Below are 18,114 nucleotides of genomic sequence, written 5' to 3'. Positions count from 1 at the left end.
CCAGAATTTAAGGTGTTTTCCTAAAAGAGCAAAAAGTTTCACCTTAGTATCTTTTACTGGAAAAGGCTAGTCAGAAATTTAATTTGGTGATTCTAGAAATACAGCTCAGATGGTAAAGAATCTGCCTGCAATGCAGGAGACCCAGGTTTGATCCTGGGTCAGGAAGGTCCCCTGGAAAAGGAAATGGCAACCCATTCCAGTGTTCTTGCCTGTAGAATTCCATGGACAGAGGAGCCTAGTGGGCTACAGTCCGTGGAGTCGCAGAGTCGGACACAGCTGAGCTACTGACACACAGAGATGTAGGTTAAATTTTTGAGGTTTATTGAGTATGAATATATGAGACAACTGCTAAGCACTTGTCAAAGAGATGTGTTCATAGATTGCCACACAGAAGGGCAGTTGTAAAAAGTGAGAGTATAAATACGCTATTATATAGCATAATGACCACTCATAGATAATGACCAGTTAAGTCATATTTTATTTTTTGCTAGAATTTAATTCAAAGTGGTAAAAACACCTAGATTATTTGTGTTAAATGATTAAGGTGAGTTAAAGAATTTGATATTAGATATACTCAGCCTTGGGTGGAATCTTTCGAGCACTTTATGAATGCAATGGTTTACTCTTTGAATTTAAAAGAGGAAGCTTAATATATTTCTGCTTATTAGAAGAATCTTAAAGGAATCCAAGTTGAAAAAAAACTAAATTTGGTTTTCAGCTGTTTAAATACAATACAGATTTCTTTTCAAAGTAATAGAGTGAGCATATTCATTGCACACAGGAATTATTGAACAAATAAAAATTTCTTTTAATACAAAACTACCCTCAAAGATAAGATGAAAATTTTCAGACTGGTAAGAAAAATAATGCTGAGTAAAGGCTGAAGCCATAAAGCACGTATAAAACCCAGGCTGGAGTCAAGTATTTAGGGCTGGGTCTTCAAAACCAACATGAGGTTGGAAACTGAACATGACCCCCAATCAGAACCTGATTTCTTATCTGAAGATACATGAAGCTGGATATCTCAAACTGCCCTCTGTGCTGGTAAGTAAGTGTTAGTCTCCCAGTCATGCCCGACTCTTTGCGACCCCATGGACTGCAGCCCAACAGGCTGCCCCATCCATGAGATTCTCCAGGCAAGGATACTGGAGTGGGTGCCAATTCCCTCTCCATTGTGCTAGTAAACCAAGCCCAAACACTTCTATGTAACTGCCTACGTATGGAACCTTAAATATGCTGCTTACCTGACGCTCCCTCTACTTGTGCTCAGTCACTTCAGTTGTGTCCAACTCTTTGCAAACCCTATGGACTGTAGTGCACCAGGCTCGTTTGTCCATAGGATTTTCCCAGCAAAAATGCTGGAGTGGGTTGCCATTCCCTCCTTCAGGAGCTCTTCCCGACCCAGGGATCAAACCCATGTCTCCCACATTGCAGGCAGTTTCTTTACCACTGAGCCACTGGGGAAGCCTGATAGAAAGCAAATATCCAAAAATGGGGTTTGCACTAATTGGTATCTGCTTTAATGTTTCCTATGTAGGGGCAAAAATTCTGAACCCCTGATATAAAGTCCTGTGCAGATTAGAGGTCCAGACTGAGACAGCTACTAAACAAGCAAAAATGCATGATCATAGGATGTAGCATAGATAAAGAGGAGATTGTAAATGCAATGAATTTTATTTAAAAAGATTTATGGAAAATTTATTTCAAATTCATTAAAAATCTATGAATTTATAAAAAAGATTTATGTAGGGCTTCTTGGTCTACCCTCCATTTTTTTCTTTTTTAACCGTCTATGCTGGGAAAGATTGAGGGCAGGAGGAGAAGGGAACGACAGAGGATGAGATGGTTGGATGGCATCACCAACTCAATGGACGTGGGTTTGGGTGAACTCCGGGGAGTTGGTGATGGCCAGGGAGGCCTGGCATGCTGTGGTTCATGGGGTCGCAAAGAGTCAGACATGACTGAGCGACTGAACTTAACTATGTCTTAATAGCATTTTGGACAAAAAAAAAATAGACTAAGGAGAATAAAGGAAGGAAATTTGTCAAAGAAGTACTGGATGAAAATGATGAAAGTCCACACTGAAAAGCCTCAACAAATGCCAAACAGCGGATACATATTTTTTAAATCTACATTGTGGAAGATGATGGGTTAAGAAATTTTTAAAAGCTGCCAGAAACAAAAATATCATCTATAAAACGAAAACAGACTGACATCAGCAATAGTAGGGACAGATGATATCAAAGAATTACACATCCAGTTAAATTTTAATCCAAAAATGCAAGGACAGAATTTATTTAGCAAGAAGAAAAGTGAACAAAGGGAGGAGTAGAAGTAGGAAAAATCAGTGAGCAAAAAAAATTTTAAGCATATTTAAAAATTAAGTACCTTTAAAATTTATTCTTTTGTAGAAGTAATAAGGGCATAATAAGGTAGAAACTTCAGAAGCTACAGAGTGCATGCAGTGAAAAGTATATCTCTCCTAACTCCTACTTGTTCATTTTCTTTAAGGAGGCAACTGCTATTACTAATATCTTTACAGACTTATTATGCATCTAAATATATTTTTAATAGTTTTTATAAAAATGATTAGGATTGAAAACAAAAGATTAACAGAATAGTATACTAATAAGAGGTTACAATAAATGAGTGGAGAAGAGTATGGGAAATTAAAACATTTTAAGTTCCTTATTTTGTTTGAGAGGAGGCCACAGTTAACTTTGTTGTTGTTCAGTCTCTCATTTGTGTCCAACTCGTTGCAGCCCCTGTGGACTGCAGCACACCAGGCCTCCCTCAACATTTCCTGGAGCTTGTGCAAACTCATATGCCTTGAGTCCGTGATGCCATCCAACCATCTTGTCCTCTATCGTCCCCTTCTCCTGCCTTCAATCTTTCCCAGCATCAGGGTCTTTTCTAATGAGTTGGCTCTTTGTCTCAGGTGGCCAAAATATTGGAGTTTAAGCATTAGTCCTTCCGATGAATATTCAGAATTGATTTTCCTGCAAAAGTCACAGCTTTGATGACACAGACCTTTACAGCAAAGTAATGGCTCTGCTTTTTAATATATTCTCTCGGTTGGTCGTACCTTTTCTTCCAAGGATCAAGCATCTTTTTAAATTTCATGGCTGCGTTCACCATCTGCAGTGATTTTGAAGTCCAAGAAAATAAAGTCTGTCACAGTTTCCATTGTTTCCCCATCTGTTTGCTGTGAGGTGATGGGACTGAATACCATTATCTTAGTTCTTTGAATGCTGAGTTTTAAGCCAGCTTTTTCATGCTCCTCTTTCACCTTTATCAAGAGGCTCTTTAGTTCTTTGCTTTCTGCCATAAGGGTGGTGTCATTTGTGTATTGCTATTTCTCCTGGCAATCTTGATTTCACCTTATGGTTCATCCAGCCCAGCATTTCGCATGATGTACTCTGCATATAAGTTAAATAAGCAGGGTAACAGTATACAGCCTTGACGTACTCCTTTCCCAGTTTTGAACCAGTCTGTTGTTCCATGTCCAGTTCTAACTGTTGCTTCTTGACCTGCGTATAGATTTCTCAGGAGGTAGGTAAGGTGGTCTGTTATTCCCATCTCATGAAGAATTTTCCACAGTTTGTTGTGATCTACATAGTCAAAGGCTTTGGCAACATCAGTAAAACAGAAGGAGATGTTTTTCTGGAACTCTCTTGCTTTTTTGATGATCCAACAGATGTTGGCAATTTGATCTCTGTTTCTTCTACCTTTTCTACATCCAACTTGAATATCTGGAAGTTCTCGGTTCACGTACTCTTGAAGCCTGGCTTGGAGAATTTTGAGCATTACTTTGCTAGCATGTGAAATAAGTCCAATTGTGCAGTAGTTTGAACATTCTTTGGCATTGCTCTTCTTTGGGATTTTAATGAAAACTGACCTTTTCCAGTCCTGTGGCTACTGCTGAATTTTCCAAATTTGCTGACATATTGAGTGCAGCACTTTCACAGCATCATCTTTTAGGATTTGAATTAGCTCAACTGGAATTCCATCACCTCCACTTGCTTTGTTTGTAGTGATGCTTCCTAAAGGCCACTTGATTTCACATTCCAAGATGTCTGGCTCTAGGTGAGAGATCACACCATCATGGTTATCTGGGTCATGAAGATCTTTTTTGTATAGTTCTTCTGTGTATTCTTGCCACTTCTTAGTATATTCTGCTTCTGTTAGGTCCATACCTTTTCTGTCCCTTACTATGCCCATCTTTGCATGAAATGTTCCCTTGGTATCTCTGACTCTCTTGAAGAGATCTCTAGTCTTTCCCTTTCTGTTGTTTTCCTCTATTTCTTTGCACTGTTCACTTGGGAGGGCTTTCTTATCTCTCCTTGCTATTCTTTGGAACTCTATTCAGATGCTTATATCTTTCCTTTTCTCCTTTGCCTTTCACTTCTCTTTTTTTCTCAGCTATGTGTAAGGCCTCCTAAGACAACCATTTTGCCTTTTTGCATTTCTTTTCTTGGGGATGGTTTTGATCACCACCTCTTGTACAATGTCACGAACCTCTGTCTTCTGTAGTTCTTCAGGTACTCTGTCCATTAGATCTAATCCCTGCAATCTATTTGTCAATCTAATCCCTGGAATCTATTTGTGATTTCCACTGTATAATCGTAAGGGATTTGATTTCGGTCATACCTGAATGATCTAGTGATTTTCCCTACTTTCATCAATTTAAGTCTGAATTTGACAATAAGAAGTTCATGATCTGAACCACTCACCTCCCATTCTTGTTTTGCTGACTGTATAGAGCTCCTTCATCTTCTGCTGCAAAGAATATAATCAATCTGATTTCAGTATTGACCATCTGGTGGTGTCCATGTGTATAGTCGTCTCTTGTGTTGTTGGAAGAAGATGTTTTCTATGACCAGTGCATTCTCTTGGCAAAACTCTGTTAGACTTTGCCCTGCTTCATTTTGTACTCCAAGGCCAAACGTTACTCTAGGTATCTTTTGACTTCTTACTTTTGCTTTCCAGTCCCCTATGATGAAAAGGACATTTTTGGCATTAACTTAGACATATTAAAAAGTTAAAGATGACTTCCACTTCTGTCCAAGATGGACTGTCAAGGACCACATTATCCTCCTTCCTTAAACAACCAAGAACTGGACAAACTATGTGAAACATTGCATCTCAAGACATTGGACATGAATCAGTGAAGGACAGTGATCCCTGAGAGATGGGAAACAAATTAGCCTTATGACTATGTTAGCTTGCTTGCTAGTGAAAGTTTCTAGGTTGCCACACAGGGAGGGGGAACCAGGCAGAGCCAGTCCTGGGCTCTTCCTGAGTTGAGGAAGCGGAGCTAGGAAACTAGGGAATGCAAGGTGGCTAGAATTCACAGAGCGGAGTACCAGAAGGGAAAGCTACACAAAGAAGGAATTTTTGCAGAGTCCCCCTTGAGTATTCATTTTTAGTGCTGAGCAGCATATGCAGGTGAGGAGACTGGTCAAGGCCAGGGAAAGAACCACCCTAAAGGATCTAAGTGGATGATACTTAGAATATACATAAAGCCAGGCATAGTTCCTGTTCCCTAATGGCAGTTTGAATGCCTACAAAAAGACTTGCCTCATTAATGAGGAAAAACTTTCCCTAGACGAATTGCTGCTCTGCTTCCAGATAACAGACCTTAAATCCAACATTGTACTGTTTCTGGGTAACCTAACCACATCCCAGAACAAAATTTGAGAATGTTTATAGAAATAAAAAGTATCCAATACCCCACAAGATAAAATTCACAGTGTCTGGGATCCAAGAAAATATTATGAAGTGTACAAAGAAACAGGAAAAAACAACTCATAAGGAAGACAAAAATTAATAAATACTGACTCAGAAATGACACATGATATAATTAGTAAACCAAGGGTGTTAGGTTATTAACCTACATCAGTAATGACACTAAGTATAAATACACTAAATGTTTCAGTAAAAGACTGGATTTTAAAGGAAGAATAATAATCTATATGCTATTTAAAAGACAACTGCAGTATAAAGATGGAGAAAGGTTGAAAACAGAAGGATGAAAAAATATACATTTGTCTTGTCCAAACTATAGTGTATAGGAGTACATAGTAACGAATAAAGCTGATAGAAAGCTAATGATAACTTCAGGGTTGTGATTGGGAAGGGGCACTTGGAGGTTTTTGACATTAATAGTTGTTACTTATGTGTTTGCTTTATAAAAATATGTTAAGCTCCACACTTTAAACAACTGTGCTACACATTGGACTTTTCTATTCTATTTCACAGTTTTGTTTTGTTTTTTTAAGTAAAAAACTAAACAGTGGCTAACAGATGTCCTTGGCACATAGTAAGTTGTTCGAGTACAGTTGGTTTTTCCTTATAAAAAAGTGTATCATATTCCTGCTTTATAGGATGCAAAAAGTAAATGTCCAGGCAGATTAAAGACCTGAATAGGAGGGAAAACAAGATTTTAAATTGTTAAAAGCATATAGGAAACCATTTCTCTGACCTTACTTTATAGAATGATTCTTAAGACAGAAATTGAAACCATAAAGAAAGACTGATATGTTCAACTTAGGTAATAATGAGGAAATTATAAAATAACAATGAAATCATGTTCCATTCATTAGAGGGATAATACTGTAACGGAGACTATGTGAAAAGGGGAAATTCTCCATTGGGGGAAATTCTTTATTGGTGGAAATATAAATTGGTACAGCATTTTTGGGAAACAGTCATTAGCTAGGAAAATTTTAAATGAAAATTAGAAATATTCCTAACATTTTCACTGCTAAGCATATAAATCAGAATAAGTTCTCAAGGAGATTGGGTAAGAATATATGTTGCATAATAGTGGAAAGAGTTCACTGCCTAAAGGTTTTCAAGACTAGGTAAACTGATGTATGATAGCCATCAAGTGGATACAAGTGAATAAAAAAGTAAAACTATTTTTTCTCAAGCCATTAACTTGGCTTATTTTGATTGTACATTACCATATTATTTGCCTCTTCAGCTCCCTGTCACCAGATTTGCTAATTTACATTTGTGAAATTTTTTTCCCAAGTGATCATTATTACTGATATTTCCTCAAATTTAGGACATTTACTTTCCCCTAGACATTGACTTCTCTGAATCTAGTAGGGGAAGAAAGCAGTATTCAAATTTGTTTTGTTTCTTCATTATTTTTTCTTTTTCATAGGACTAATATTTCAAGCCAAACTCCATCTGCCAAAAGAAGTTTGGGATTTCTTCCTCAGCCAGCTCCTCTTTCTGTTAAAAAACTGAGGTGTAACCAGGATTACACTGGCTGGAACAAGCCAAGAGTGCCCCTTTCCTCTCACCAACAGCAGCAACTGCAGGGGTAGGTAAATTATTTTATTTTGCTTTCTTTTTATAAAGTGATTCAACGGAAGTATGTTTTACTTGGTATGTGTGCATGCTAAATCTCTCTAGTTGTGTCCGACTCTTTGTGTCCCCGTGGACTGTAGCCCACCAGGCTCCTTTGTCCATGGGGATTCTCCAGGCAAGAATACTGGAGTGGGTTGCCATGCCCTCCTCCAGGGGATCTTCCTGACCCAGAGATCAAACCCATATGTCTTACATCTGCTATATTGGTCTCTTACATCTGCTGTATTGGCAGACCAGTTCTTTACCACTAGCACCACCTGGGAAGCCCTTTTACTTGGTGTAAAAAATGATTAAAAGAGTCATAAATTATAGTTCTCAAATATTTTTTCACTTATTAAAGATTTATCACATCCATGAAGTTCCGTTCATTATCTGGTCTCTGATTTTTGGACTTGAAAACAAAATACACGTGTGTGTGTGTTTCTGTGTAAATGTATGCTGCTCCTGCTGCCAAGTCGCTTCAGTTGTGTCCGACTGTGCGACCCCATAGACGGCAGCCCACCAGGCTTCCCTGTCCTTGGGATTCTCCAGGCAAGAACACTGGAGTGGGTTGCCATTTCCTTCTCCAGTGCATGAAAGTGAAAAGTGAAAATGAAGTCGCTCAGTTGTGTCCGACTCTTAGCGACCCCATGGACTGTAGCCCACCAGGCTCCTCCAAATGTGTATATATATATGAAACATCATAAAGCAGAAAATGCATATTCTTAAATCTCATATACTTCATCCATCTCCTTAGATACTTCAGTATTAATTTTATTTTTCTCTTTCCCAGCCCCTTCATGCTTATATTTTTATTAACCATAAAAAATGAGATCATGGTATAATAGCTATAATAATAATATCAATCATAGCTAAAGTGTTTGTTATGTGCCAGAAACTGTGTTTCAATGAATTTTGTCTTTAAATCCTCACAGTAGCTCTCTGAGCTAGATGTATTTAAAAATCTGTTTTTGTAGATTAATGGAGTAAGGCTTGTGCTTCCCTGGTAGCTAAGCTGGCAAAGAATCCACCTGCAATGCAGGAGACCCTGGCTCAATTCCTGGGTCGGGGAAATTCCCTGGAGAAGGGATAGGAGACCCATTCCAGTATTCTTGGTCTTCCCTGGTGACTCAGATGGTAAAGAATCTGCCTACAGGGCAGGAGACCTGGGTTCAAGACCTGAGTTCTATCCCTTGGTTGGAAGATCCCCTGGAGGAGGGCATGACAACCCTCTCCAGTATTCTTACCTGGAGAATCCCATGGACAGAGGAGCCTGGCGGGCTACAGTCCATGGGGTTGCAAAGAGTCAGATGTGACCGAGCGCCTACACACGGCACAGCACAACTAAGGCTTAGAGGAATTAATTAACTTACTTGAGGTGTTGTAATACACTAATAGTGAATCTAGGCAGTTGGAGCCCTCTTGCATTTTTTTCCTTCCAGCTTTATTGCAGTATAATTGACATACAGCACTGTATAAGGTTAAATTGTACAGCATAATAATTTGACTCATGTATATCATGAAATGATTACCACAGTAAGTTTAGTGACTATCAGTCATCTTACATAAATATAAAAGAAAAAGAAAATTTTTAATTGAAGTATAGTTGATTTACAGTGTTGTGTTAATTTCTGCTATACAGCATAATGATTCAGTTATACATATTTAAGATTTTCTTTTCCATATGGTTTATCATAGGATATTGAATATAGCTTCCTGTGCTATATTCAATAACAGCAAGTAGGACCTTGCTGTTCATCCTTTCTGTATATAATAGCTTAGATCTGCTGACCCCAACTTCCAACTCTATCCCTCCCCTTGGCAACCACCAGATGTTGTTTATGACCATGACTCTGTTTCATGGTTAATTTGTGACATATTTTCGATTCCACATATGAGTAATATCATATGGCATTTGTCTTTCCCTTTCTGATTTACTTCACTTAGTGTGATAATCTCTAGTTGTATCTGTGTTGCTGCATATGGCATTATTTCATTCTTTTTTATGGCTGAGTAGTAGTCATATATATATACACACACACAGCACATTTTCTTTATCCATTCATCTGTCAGTGGACATTGGGTTTGTTTCCGTGTCTTGGCTACTGTGAATAGTGCTACTGTGAACATAGGGCTGCATGTGTCTTTTTTAATTATAGTTTTGTCTAGATATATCCCCAGGAGTAAGACTGCTGGATCATCTGGTAATTCTTCTACCACCACCACGACCCATTAAGGAAAGTACACTTTGTTAAACTAACAGAAGAGGATGTGCTTGAATTAGTCACCAGATCCACAAAATGAATACAAATGTTAAAAAACAGGCCACCTCTGTACAGACTAGAAGTGAAAAACAGAAATACAAATCAAAATATTTAGTCCAGTAAAAATTCTGCTCCAAAAACCAATATAAACTGCAAGAAAATTGTTATATAGCACTCAAAACTGAATTAAATATCCTCAAATAAGCATTTGAAGATATGAAAAAAAGCACCATAAATCAATAATTCTAACCCACAATCAGAATGGGCAAGCAGGAAGAAATGACAGTTGCTTGAACACAAAAGAGAGAGAGGAAGAAAGACAACATCATATCAAAAATTAAGTCTAAATGAAAGTTCCCCAAGGGAAAATAAGTTCAAATGAAAATTTAATAAGGGACTTTGAAGGAAAAAACAAGGAGGAAAATAAGATAAAGAAGTATAAGCGGTCAGTGAGGAAGTGGTTGAATTAGAAAACAGACAAGGAAGGTCCCATGGCACATATAATTAGAATCTCTGAAGAAAAAAAAAATCCTGACAGTGAAACAGAATTAGTATTTACAACCATAACCCAAGAAAACTTTGAAATAAAATTTTCAGAAATAAAATTACTGAATTTATATATTCAAAGAGCCCTCCAAGTACCTGGAATATTGAATGAATAAGACACATCTTAGTACAAGTATAAGACTTTAAAGATGAGGAAAAACCCTCAGTGCCTTGAGTCAAAAGATGAAATAATTTGTGAGGGGAAGAGGAATAGACTTCTCAGTCAGCATTAAAAGCAGATGAAAAAAAGAACATCATTTTCAAGAAACTTGATGAAAGAAAGGATAAACAGATATGCCAATCTAAGGTGTCAGGTATGTGGGCTAGGAAAAAATAAGTTTTAAAGTGGAAGAACTTGGAATAATGTGCACATAAGCTCTTCCTGAGGTCTCTATAGGGTATGAGCTTCATCCAGCCAAGAGGTAATGAAGGAGATACTGGCAAAAGATAGATGGTGAATATTTCATATATTCAGTTATAGAGATAAGACTAAAACAATAGTGGAAACACCAGTATATAAGGATGACATATAGATATTATCTCTTATGACAAAGGAGTATGATTGTAACTAAAAATGGAAGCAGAGAGAAAGAAAAGTAGAATAACTAAATTGACTGTCATCAGTAGTAAGTGCAAGTCAAAAAGTACTATTTAAAATGGACAGATTAGATAGTAAAAAAAAAAAAAAAAAAAAAGAATTAATGAGCACTATAAAAAAGTACAAATACAGATATAACCACTTTTTAAAAAAACCTTTTTTAAAATCAAGATATCTCTAAAACACCAGATAAAGAAGTAAAATATACCAATGTGACACAGTTGAGTCCAAATGTATTTGTCACATCAAGAAATGTAAATGGGCTGACACATCTAATAGAAAAATATTTTCAAATTAGCTCAGAAAGCAAAACCAACTCTATGCTGTATACTAGAGATATACCTAGAACAGTGATTTTTAAAGTTGTAAGATAAAGGGAGGGAAAGCAATTTGGCCGTCTGATGGAAACAGTTAAGAAAGCAGAGGTTGCAGTCCTAATAGCTGATAAAATAGAATATTTAAGGACATAAAAGATAAAAAACATCATCAGATAGATCTGCAGAAAATAGTAAATGCCATACTCTGATCATAGAGTATAGACCTTTTCAAGCACATATGGAGCACTCACAAAAAGTAATCATAGGGCACAAAGGAAAAATCAGGAGACCCCATAATGTAGAAATGGGACAGCCACCATCTTTTGACCACAGTGAAATGAAACTGGATAATAAACATGAAACTAAATATTAAAAATGTAACTTCCAACTAGAAATTCTAAAAACCCTATTAAGTGACCCTTGCTGCTATTGCTGCTGCTAAGTAGCTTCAGTTGTGTCCGACTCTGTGCGACCCCATAGATGGCAACCCATCAGGCTCCCTTGTCCCTGGGATTCTCCAGGCAAGAACACTGGAGTGGGTTGCCATTTCCTTCTCCAATGCATGGAAGTGAAAAGTGAAAGTCAAGTCGCTCAGTCGTGTCTGACTCTTTGTGACCCCATGGTCTGCAGCCTACCGGGCTCCTCCATCCATGGGATTTTCCAGGCAAGAGTACTGGAGTGGGGTGCCATCACCTTCTCCATTGAAAATAGTATGACAGTTCTTCAAAGAATTAAGAGTAGATTTACCATGCGATCCAGCACATATATCTGAAATAATTAAGAGCCGTGATGTGAACAGATGTTTGTACATCCATATTAATAACAGCATTATAAACAATAGTCAAAAGGTGGAAGCAGCCTAAGTGTCTACCAATGAATGAGTAGGTAAACAAAATGTGTTATTAATATATACATACAATGGAATACTGTTCATCCTTAAAAAGGAAAGAAATTCTGACACTTGCTACAGTGTGAATGAACCGTGAACCTACTCATTATGCTAGATGAAACCAGTCACCGCAGGACAAATACTATATGATTCCACTTAAATGGATTACCTAGAGTAGACAGATTTGTAGGGTCAGAAAGTAGAATGGTGGTTGCCAGAGAAAGGGTAATGAAGAATTATTGTTTAATAGGTACAGAATTTCAGTTTGGGAGGATGAAAAAATTCAGAGATGAATGGTGGTGAATGTACTTAATGCCTTGTAAGCTGTATACTTAATGGTTTTTTGGTAAGTTTTGTGTTTTATGTATTTTACTATGATTTTTTTTAATGACCTCAAATTAATAACCTAACTTTACACTTTGAGGAACTAGAAAAAGAATAACAAATGAAGCCCAAATTTAGCTGAAGAAAGAGAATAATAAAAATTAGAGCAGAGATCAACAGCCTGGAGAGTAGAAAAATAATAGAGAAACTGAAAGTTACCTCCTTGAAAAGATCCACAAAATTGACAGATCTTTAGATAAACAGGCAAAGAAAAAAGAATGAAGACTCAAATCACTAAAATAAAAAATGAAAGTACATTGCACCAACATTACTAAGATAAAAAGGATTATAAGAGAATATCCAACAAATTTGATAACTAGGTGAAAGGGTCAAATTCCTGTAAGGAATGGAAAATTGTGAGGTTGTAAGAAAAAAAAATGTAAAGAAAGTAAGAAGTAGGTGTATGAAATTAAAAGCAAAGTGAGGTACCACTTTATACCTGCTAGTATGGCTGTAATTTAGAAAGAAACAAAAAAAACCCTGAATAACAAAGGGTGTTTTGGTAAGTTAAAAAAAAACCACATTGCTGAATAGTATATAGTAGTATCTACCTTTGTGTAAGAAAGAAGGGGAAATAAGAAAAGACATGTATCTTTGCTTATGTATGTATATATATAGATTTAAAATACTATATAAAATATAGTTATACAATATATTCAGTATTTTAAGTATAGAAATTATTTTAAATTATAAAAGTAATATATTGTATATTAAATATAAGATAAGTAGATACTTCTTTATTGATATTTCATGTTGCTGTATCTTCAGATTCACTATTTCCTTCTTCAGTGTTTAATTTGCTATTAGTTTCATTTGATAAAATTTCATTTCAAATATTTTTTTCATTTCTTGAAATTCAGTTTTTAATATCTTCATTTCTTTCCTTAGTGTTTTTGTTTTACTTCACATCCTTGATGATGTACTTGATCACATACATCCTGATCACATACTTCACATCCTTGAAGCATATTTATAATAGCTGTTTTAATATCCCTGTCTGCTGTTGGGTTTGTTTTGAGACTTGTGTTTAAGCTCTTTGGGGTCGAATCTTAAATGGTCTTTATTCTAAGGCTGATTTAATTCCTTTCTTGAAGCATGGGCCCTCTATGGTCTCTACTAATGCTCCATGAATTCATCTACATCTCTCTACTCTGACTGTTGGGAACCTAAAAACTTAGATTCTGCATGAGCTCTGGAAAGTGTTTGGCTAATAGCTTTCCAGTAATCATTCTTTTCCTTGAAGTTCTTCTTGCATGCTATCTTGGGGTTTCACCTTATGCATGCACAAGTTGGCTTGAAAGTGTAATGCTCCAGCAGACCCCTGTGCAGATTTCTGTAGCTCCTCCTTTGTACAGTTCCTTTCTCCAAGATTCTCTGTCCCAGAAACCTTAACAACTTCAGCATCTCAAACTCCAGTTTCTTTCAACTCAACTCAGCAAGATTCCTGGGCTCTGTTTGGGTACCACTCCCTGAACTCCCCTGTACTCTAGTTTACAAATTGCCTCCAGGCTGAAACCCTACGTAAATGGTAGGGCTGATAGTATTTGCTTGCTTTCTCTTAAGGATTGCAGTCCTGTGCTGCCTGTTGTCCAGTTTTTCTTTGTGTCATATTCCAGATCCTAATACTTTCTCAGTCTTAAGTGGAAGTTTTTAAGGGTATTTAAAGTTGACATCACTGATGAGCAACACAGAAATATTATGTGCCTCTGAATGTGATGCCCTTTGAAGGACACAGTAGCATTATGTATCACTATGTGGACTTCAGTCTGAGCTGACCTTATCATAAGGAAATATCAAACCCAATATGAGGAACATTCCATTAACCAGGATGGATGGGGCACACAGTGTGGGGAGCAGAGGGGTGTGCTGCATTCTGCACAAATTGTCAGTGTCTTGAAAGTGAAAGCTGAAGAATCATTCCAGATTAAAGAAAACTAAAGAGACATGAAAACTAAATTTTGCATTATGTTATCCTGGACTGAATTTTGTGCTTAGGGAGAAACAGTACATAAAGAAACATTGGGTCAGTTGAGAAAATTGGATCAAAGAAAGTATATTCAGTTCAGTTCAGTCGCTCAGTCGTGTCCAACTCTGCGACCCCATGAATCGCAACATGCCAGGCTTCCCTATCTATCACCAACTCCCGGAGTTCACTCAAACTCACATCCATCGAGTCAGTGATGCCATCCAGCCATCTCATCCTCTGTCATCCCCTTCTCCTCCTGCCCCCAACCCCTCCCAGCATCAGAGTCTTTTCCAATGAGTCAACTCTTCACATGAGGTGGCCAAAGTACTGGAGTTTCAGCTTTAGCATCATTCCTTCCAAAGAACCCAGGACTGATCTCCTTTAGAATGGACTGGTTGGATCTCCTTGCAGTCCAAGGGACTTTCAAGAGTCTTCTCCAACACCACAGTTCAAAAGCATCAATTCTTCGGCACTTGGCTTTCTTCACAGTCCAACTTTCACATCCATACATGACTAGTGGAAAAACCATAGCCTTGACTAGATGGACCTTTGTTGGCAAAGTAATGTCTCTGCTTTTTTTTGTTTTGTTTTGTTTTTATGTCTCTGCTTTTTAATATGCTTTCTAGGTTGGTCATAACTTTCCTTGCAAAGAGTAAGCATCTTTTAATTTCATGGCTGCAGTCACCATCTGCAGTGATTTTGGAGCCCCAAAAAATAAGATCTGACACTGTTTCCACTGTTTCCGCATCTATTTCCTATGAAGTGATGGGACCGGATGCCATGATCTTAGTTTTCTGAATGTTGAGCTTTAAGCCAACTTCTTCACTCTCCTCTTCGCTTTCATCAAGAGGCTTTTTAGTGTATTAGATAAAGGTATTATGTTAGCATTAAATTTTACAATGTTTGTAACTGTACTCTAGCTATATAAGCGAATATTCTTATTCTTGTGAGATATATCCTGAAGTATTTAGAGCTAAATGGCTATGATCTATGCAACTTATTCTCAAATCGGTCAGGAAAAATATATAGGGAGAGGTGTTTAAATGATAAAGCATATAGTAACAAAAGGGTTAACAAATTAGTGAGTCTGGGTAAAAAATATTTTTCTGTGCAACTTTTCTGAAAGTTAGAGAATGTTTACAAATAAACATTTTTTTCAAACTTTGGGGAAAAAACAGTGTACTTTGGAATAATATTTGACAGTACCCATTTAGCATACATATGTTCTGACTAAGTCCCCAATCCTTTTTAGCATTCATTTGAAAACAGAATTTTCCTTGAGTTGAAACTAAAGTGTAATCATGTTATACTGTGGTGGTTCTCTAAGTGTGGTCTCCATACCGGCAGCGTCAGCATCAGCTGAGACCCTTTTAGACATGCACATTTTAGCACGTTTCCTGTCCAGACCTACAGAATCAGAAATTCTGGAGTTGGGGCCCAGCAGAATGTAGTTTAACAAGCCTTCCAGGTGATTCTGATGCATACTATAGTGGAGGACCCCTGCTCAAGTGAACATACTTTAGGAAGTACTGTTGTCTTCAAAAGTACCATTTCTTTCATTTTCAGCTTCTCCAATTTGGGAAATACCTGCTATATGAATGCTATTTTGCAATCTCTATTTTCACTCCAATCATTTGCAAATGACTTGCTCAAGCAAGGTATCCCATGGAAGAAAATTCCACTCAATGCACTTATCAGGTAATTGTTATATACTTACTGAGTTACCTCTTAACTATCAATTATAGAATAAATGGCGTTTTAGATACTTAAAATTTTATGTGCCATTGTTAGCAGTCCTTAAAATATACCTTCCAGTGTTCTATAAAACCTACTAAACTTGTCTCTTTTGTTTTATCAGACGCTTTGCACACTTGCTTGTTAAAAAAGATATCTGTAATTCAGAGACCAAAAAAGACTTACTCAAGAAGGTTAAAAATGCCATTTCAGCTACAGCAGAGAGATTCTCTGGTTATATGCAGAATGTGAGTACTAATTGTTTTTAAACACCTTAGAGATCAGGAAAATTGAGATGATTTTAGTCACCCAATTTAGTTTATCTTATTATTTTATTATTTATCTACTTTTGGCTATGTTGGGTGTCTTTTATGGTGCATAGGTTCTTTGTTGCTGAGAATGGGCTTTCTCTAGTTACGGTAAACAGGGGCTACTCTGTAGTTGAAGTGCGCAGGCTTCCCATTGTGATGGCTTCTCTTATTGCGGAGCACTGGCTCTCTAGCACAGGCTCTCTGTCACGGGCTCGATAGATGTGATGCACGGACTTAAGTTGCCCCACGGCATATGGGATCTTAGTTCCCCAGGCCAGGGATTGAACCAATCTCCCCTGCATTGGCAGGCAGATTCTTAACCCCGGGACCACCAAGGAAATCGCAATTTTATTTTAAAATGAGATTTGTATACATGTGTTCATTACAGGTTGGAGGACTTCCAGTAAGGCTCAATATGATTCTGTGTATTTTATCATTTTAATAATATAGATGTGATTTGCCCCATTTTAGGACCTTAGACTATTTTAGTTACAAAGCCTATTTTAGAAAAATCACTCTTTTTTGAAAAACAAATGAAGGAACAATTCACTTATTAGTCATGCTACTCTAACTTATAATTAGGAGCGTAAAATCTGTCATTTGTTGTCGTTTTTCACAAAATATGTACCCTAAAGCACTCCAGTAAATCTGACATTTTCCACATATGTTATTAACTTCCAAGTGCTTTAGTTTTATAGATCACAATGTTACTAACCTATTATTGTAGCAAGAAATGGTTTGATCTGATTAAGGATATTATACCTTCTTAGGATGCTCATGAATTTTTAAGTCAGTGCTTAGACCAGCTGAAAGAAGATATGGAAAAATTAAATAAAACTTGGAAGATTGAACCTGTTCCTGGAGAAGAAAATTCACCAGATATTTCAGCTACTAGAGTATACACTTGCCCTGTTATTACTAATTTGGAGTTTGAAGTTCAGCACTCCATCATCTGTAAAGTGTAAGTAATCTCTAAAAAAAAAACAAAACACGTTTTTTCCTTTTAATTCTTTATGGCAAGTGACTAAAACTCTTCTCTGAGAGTATTAGTTGCTCAGTCATGTCCTACTCTTTGCGACCCCATGGACTGGGACTGTAGCCCGCTAGACTTCTCTGTCCAAACTCTTCTAAAAGGGTATAATTCTTATCTTCATTCCTGTGTCATGGGGAAACATGAGTATAAATATCTTTGTTCATTATCTCTGTCTTCTATGAAAATGCGTGATGGGGTGAGAACTAAAGCGAACTTAAATAGTTTGTTAAATGCTTTAGTGCTGACTGAATGGTTAATTTTTCTCTACTTTTTGTGTGTGCCCATGCCCTGAAAAGACCCCCTCCTGTTAGTTGTTTATTTTGTTGAACCAAATTGTTTTTATTAAAAATGTGTTTTTTATAAAATACTTTAAAATATAAATTATTTTTAATTTTTGCAATGCTTTTTAATCTTTTTTATATATGGGGGTTTCCCTGGTGGCTCAGTCAGTAAAGAATCCGCCTACAATGCAAGAGACGTGGGTTCAATCCCTCCAGATCCTATGGAGGAGGGCATGGCAACCCACTGTAGTATTCTTGCCTAGAAAATCCCATGGACAGAGGAGCCTGGTGGGCTACAGTCCATAGGGTCACAAAGAGTCGGACACGACTGAAGCAACTGAACACGCATGCACAGTTCCAAGACCTGAACCAGAGAGCCAACAGAGTAAGTACCAATCCCAGGATAGGAGACTACTGATGGCCAGCTCA

General features: G+C 37.2%; 1 protein-coding gene across 9 annotated transcripts in view; it reads left to right on the top strand.

Annotated features, from left to right (window-relative positions):
- Positions 1-18,114, top strand: part of USP37 (ubiquitin specific peptidase 37) — an 86,808-nt gene that overhangs the window by 31,183 nt on the left and 37,511 nt on the right. For all 9 annotated transcript variants that reach the window (XM_070772226.1, XM_070772219.1, XM_019976683.2 and 6 more), the window contains 4 exons: positions 7,175-7,336; positions 15,893-16,024; positions 16,185-16,308; positions 17,142-17,332. In XM_070772226.1, coding sequence (XP_070628327.1) covers positions 7,175-7,336; positions 15,893-16,024; positions 16,185-16,308; positions 17,142-17,332 — 609 coding nt within the window. The remainder of the gene's footprint in view (positions 1-7,174; positions 7,337-15,892; positions 16,025-16,184; positions 16,309-17,141; positions 17,333-18,114) is intronic.

This window comes from Bos indicus, chromosome 2, assembly GCF_029378745.1.
Source record: "Bos indicus isolate NIAB-ARS_2022 breed Sahiwal x Tharparkar chromosome 2, NIAB-ARS_B.indTharparkar_mat_pri_1.0, whole genome shotgun sequence".
In the NCBI taxonomy this organism is placed as follows: Eukaryota; Metazoa; Chordata; class Mammalia; order Artiodactyla; family Bovidae; genus Bos; species Bos indicus.
Note: the sequence above shows the minus strand (reverse complement) of the source record. Positions and strands in the feature narration are given on the sequence as shown.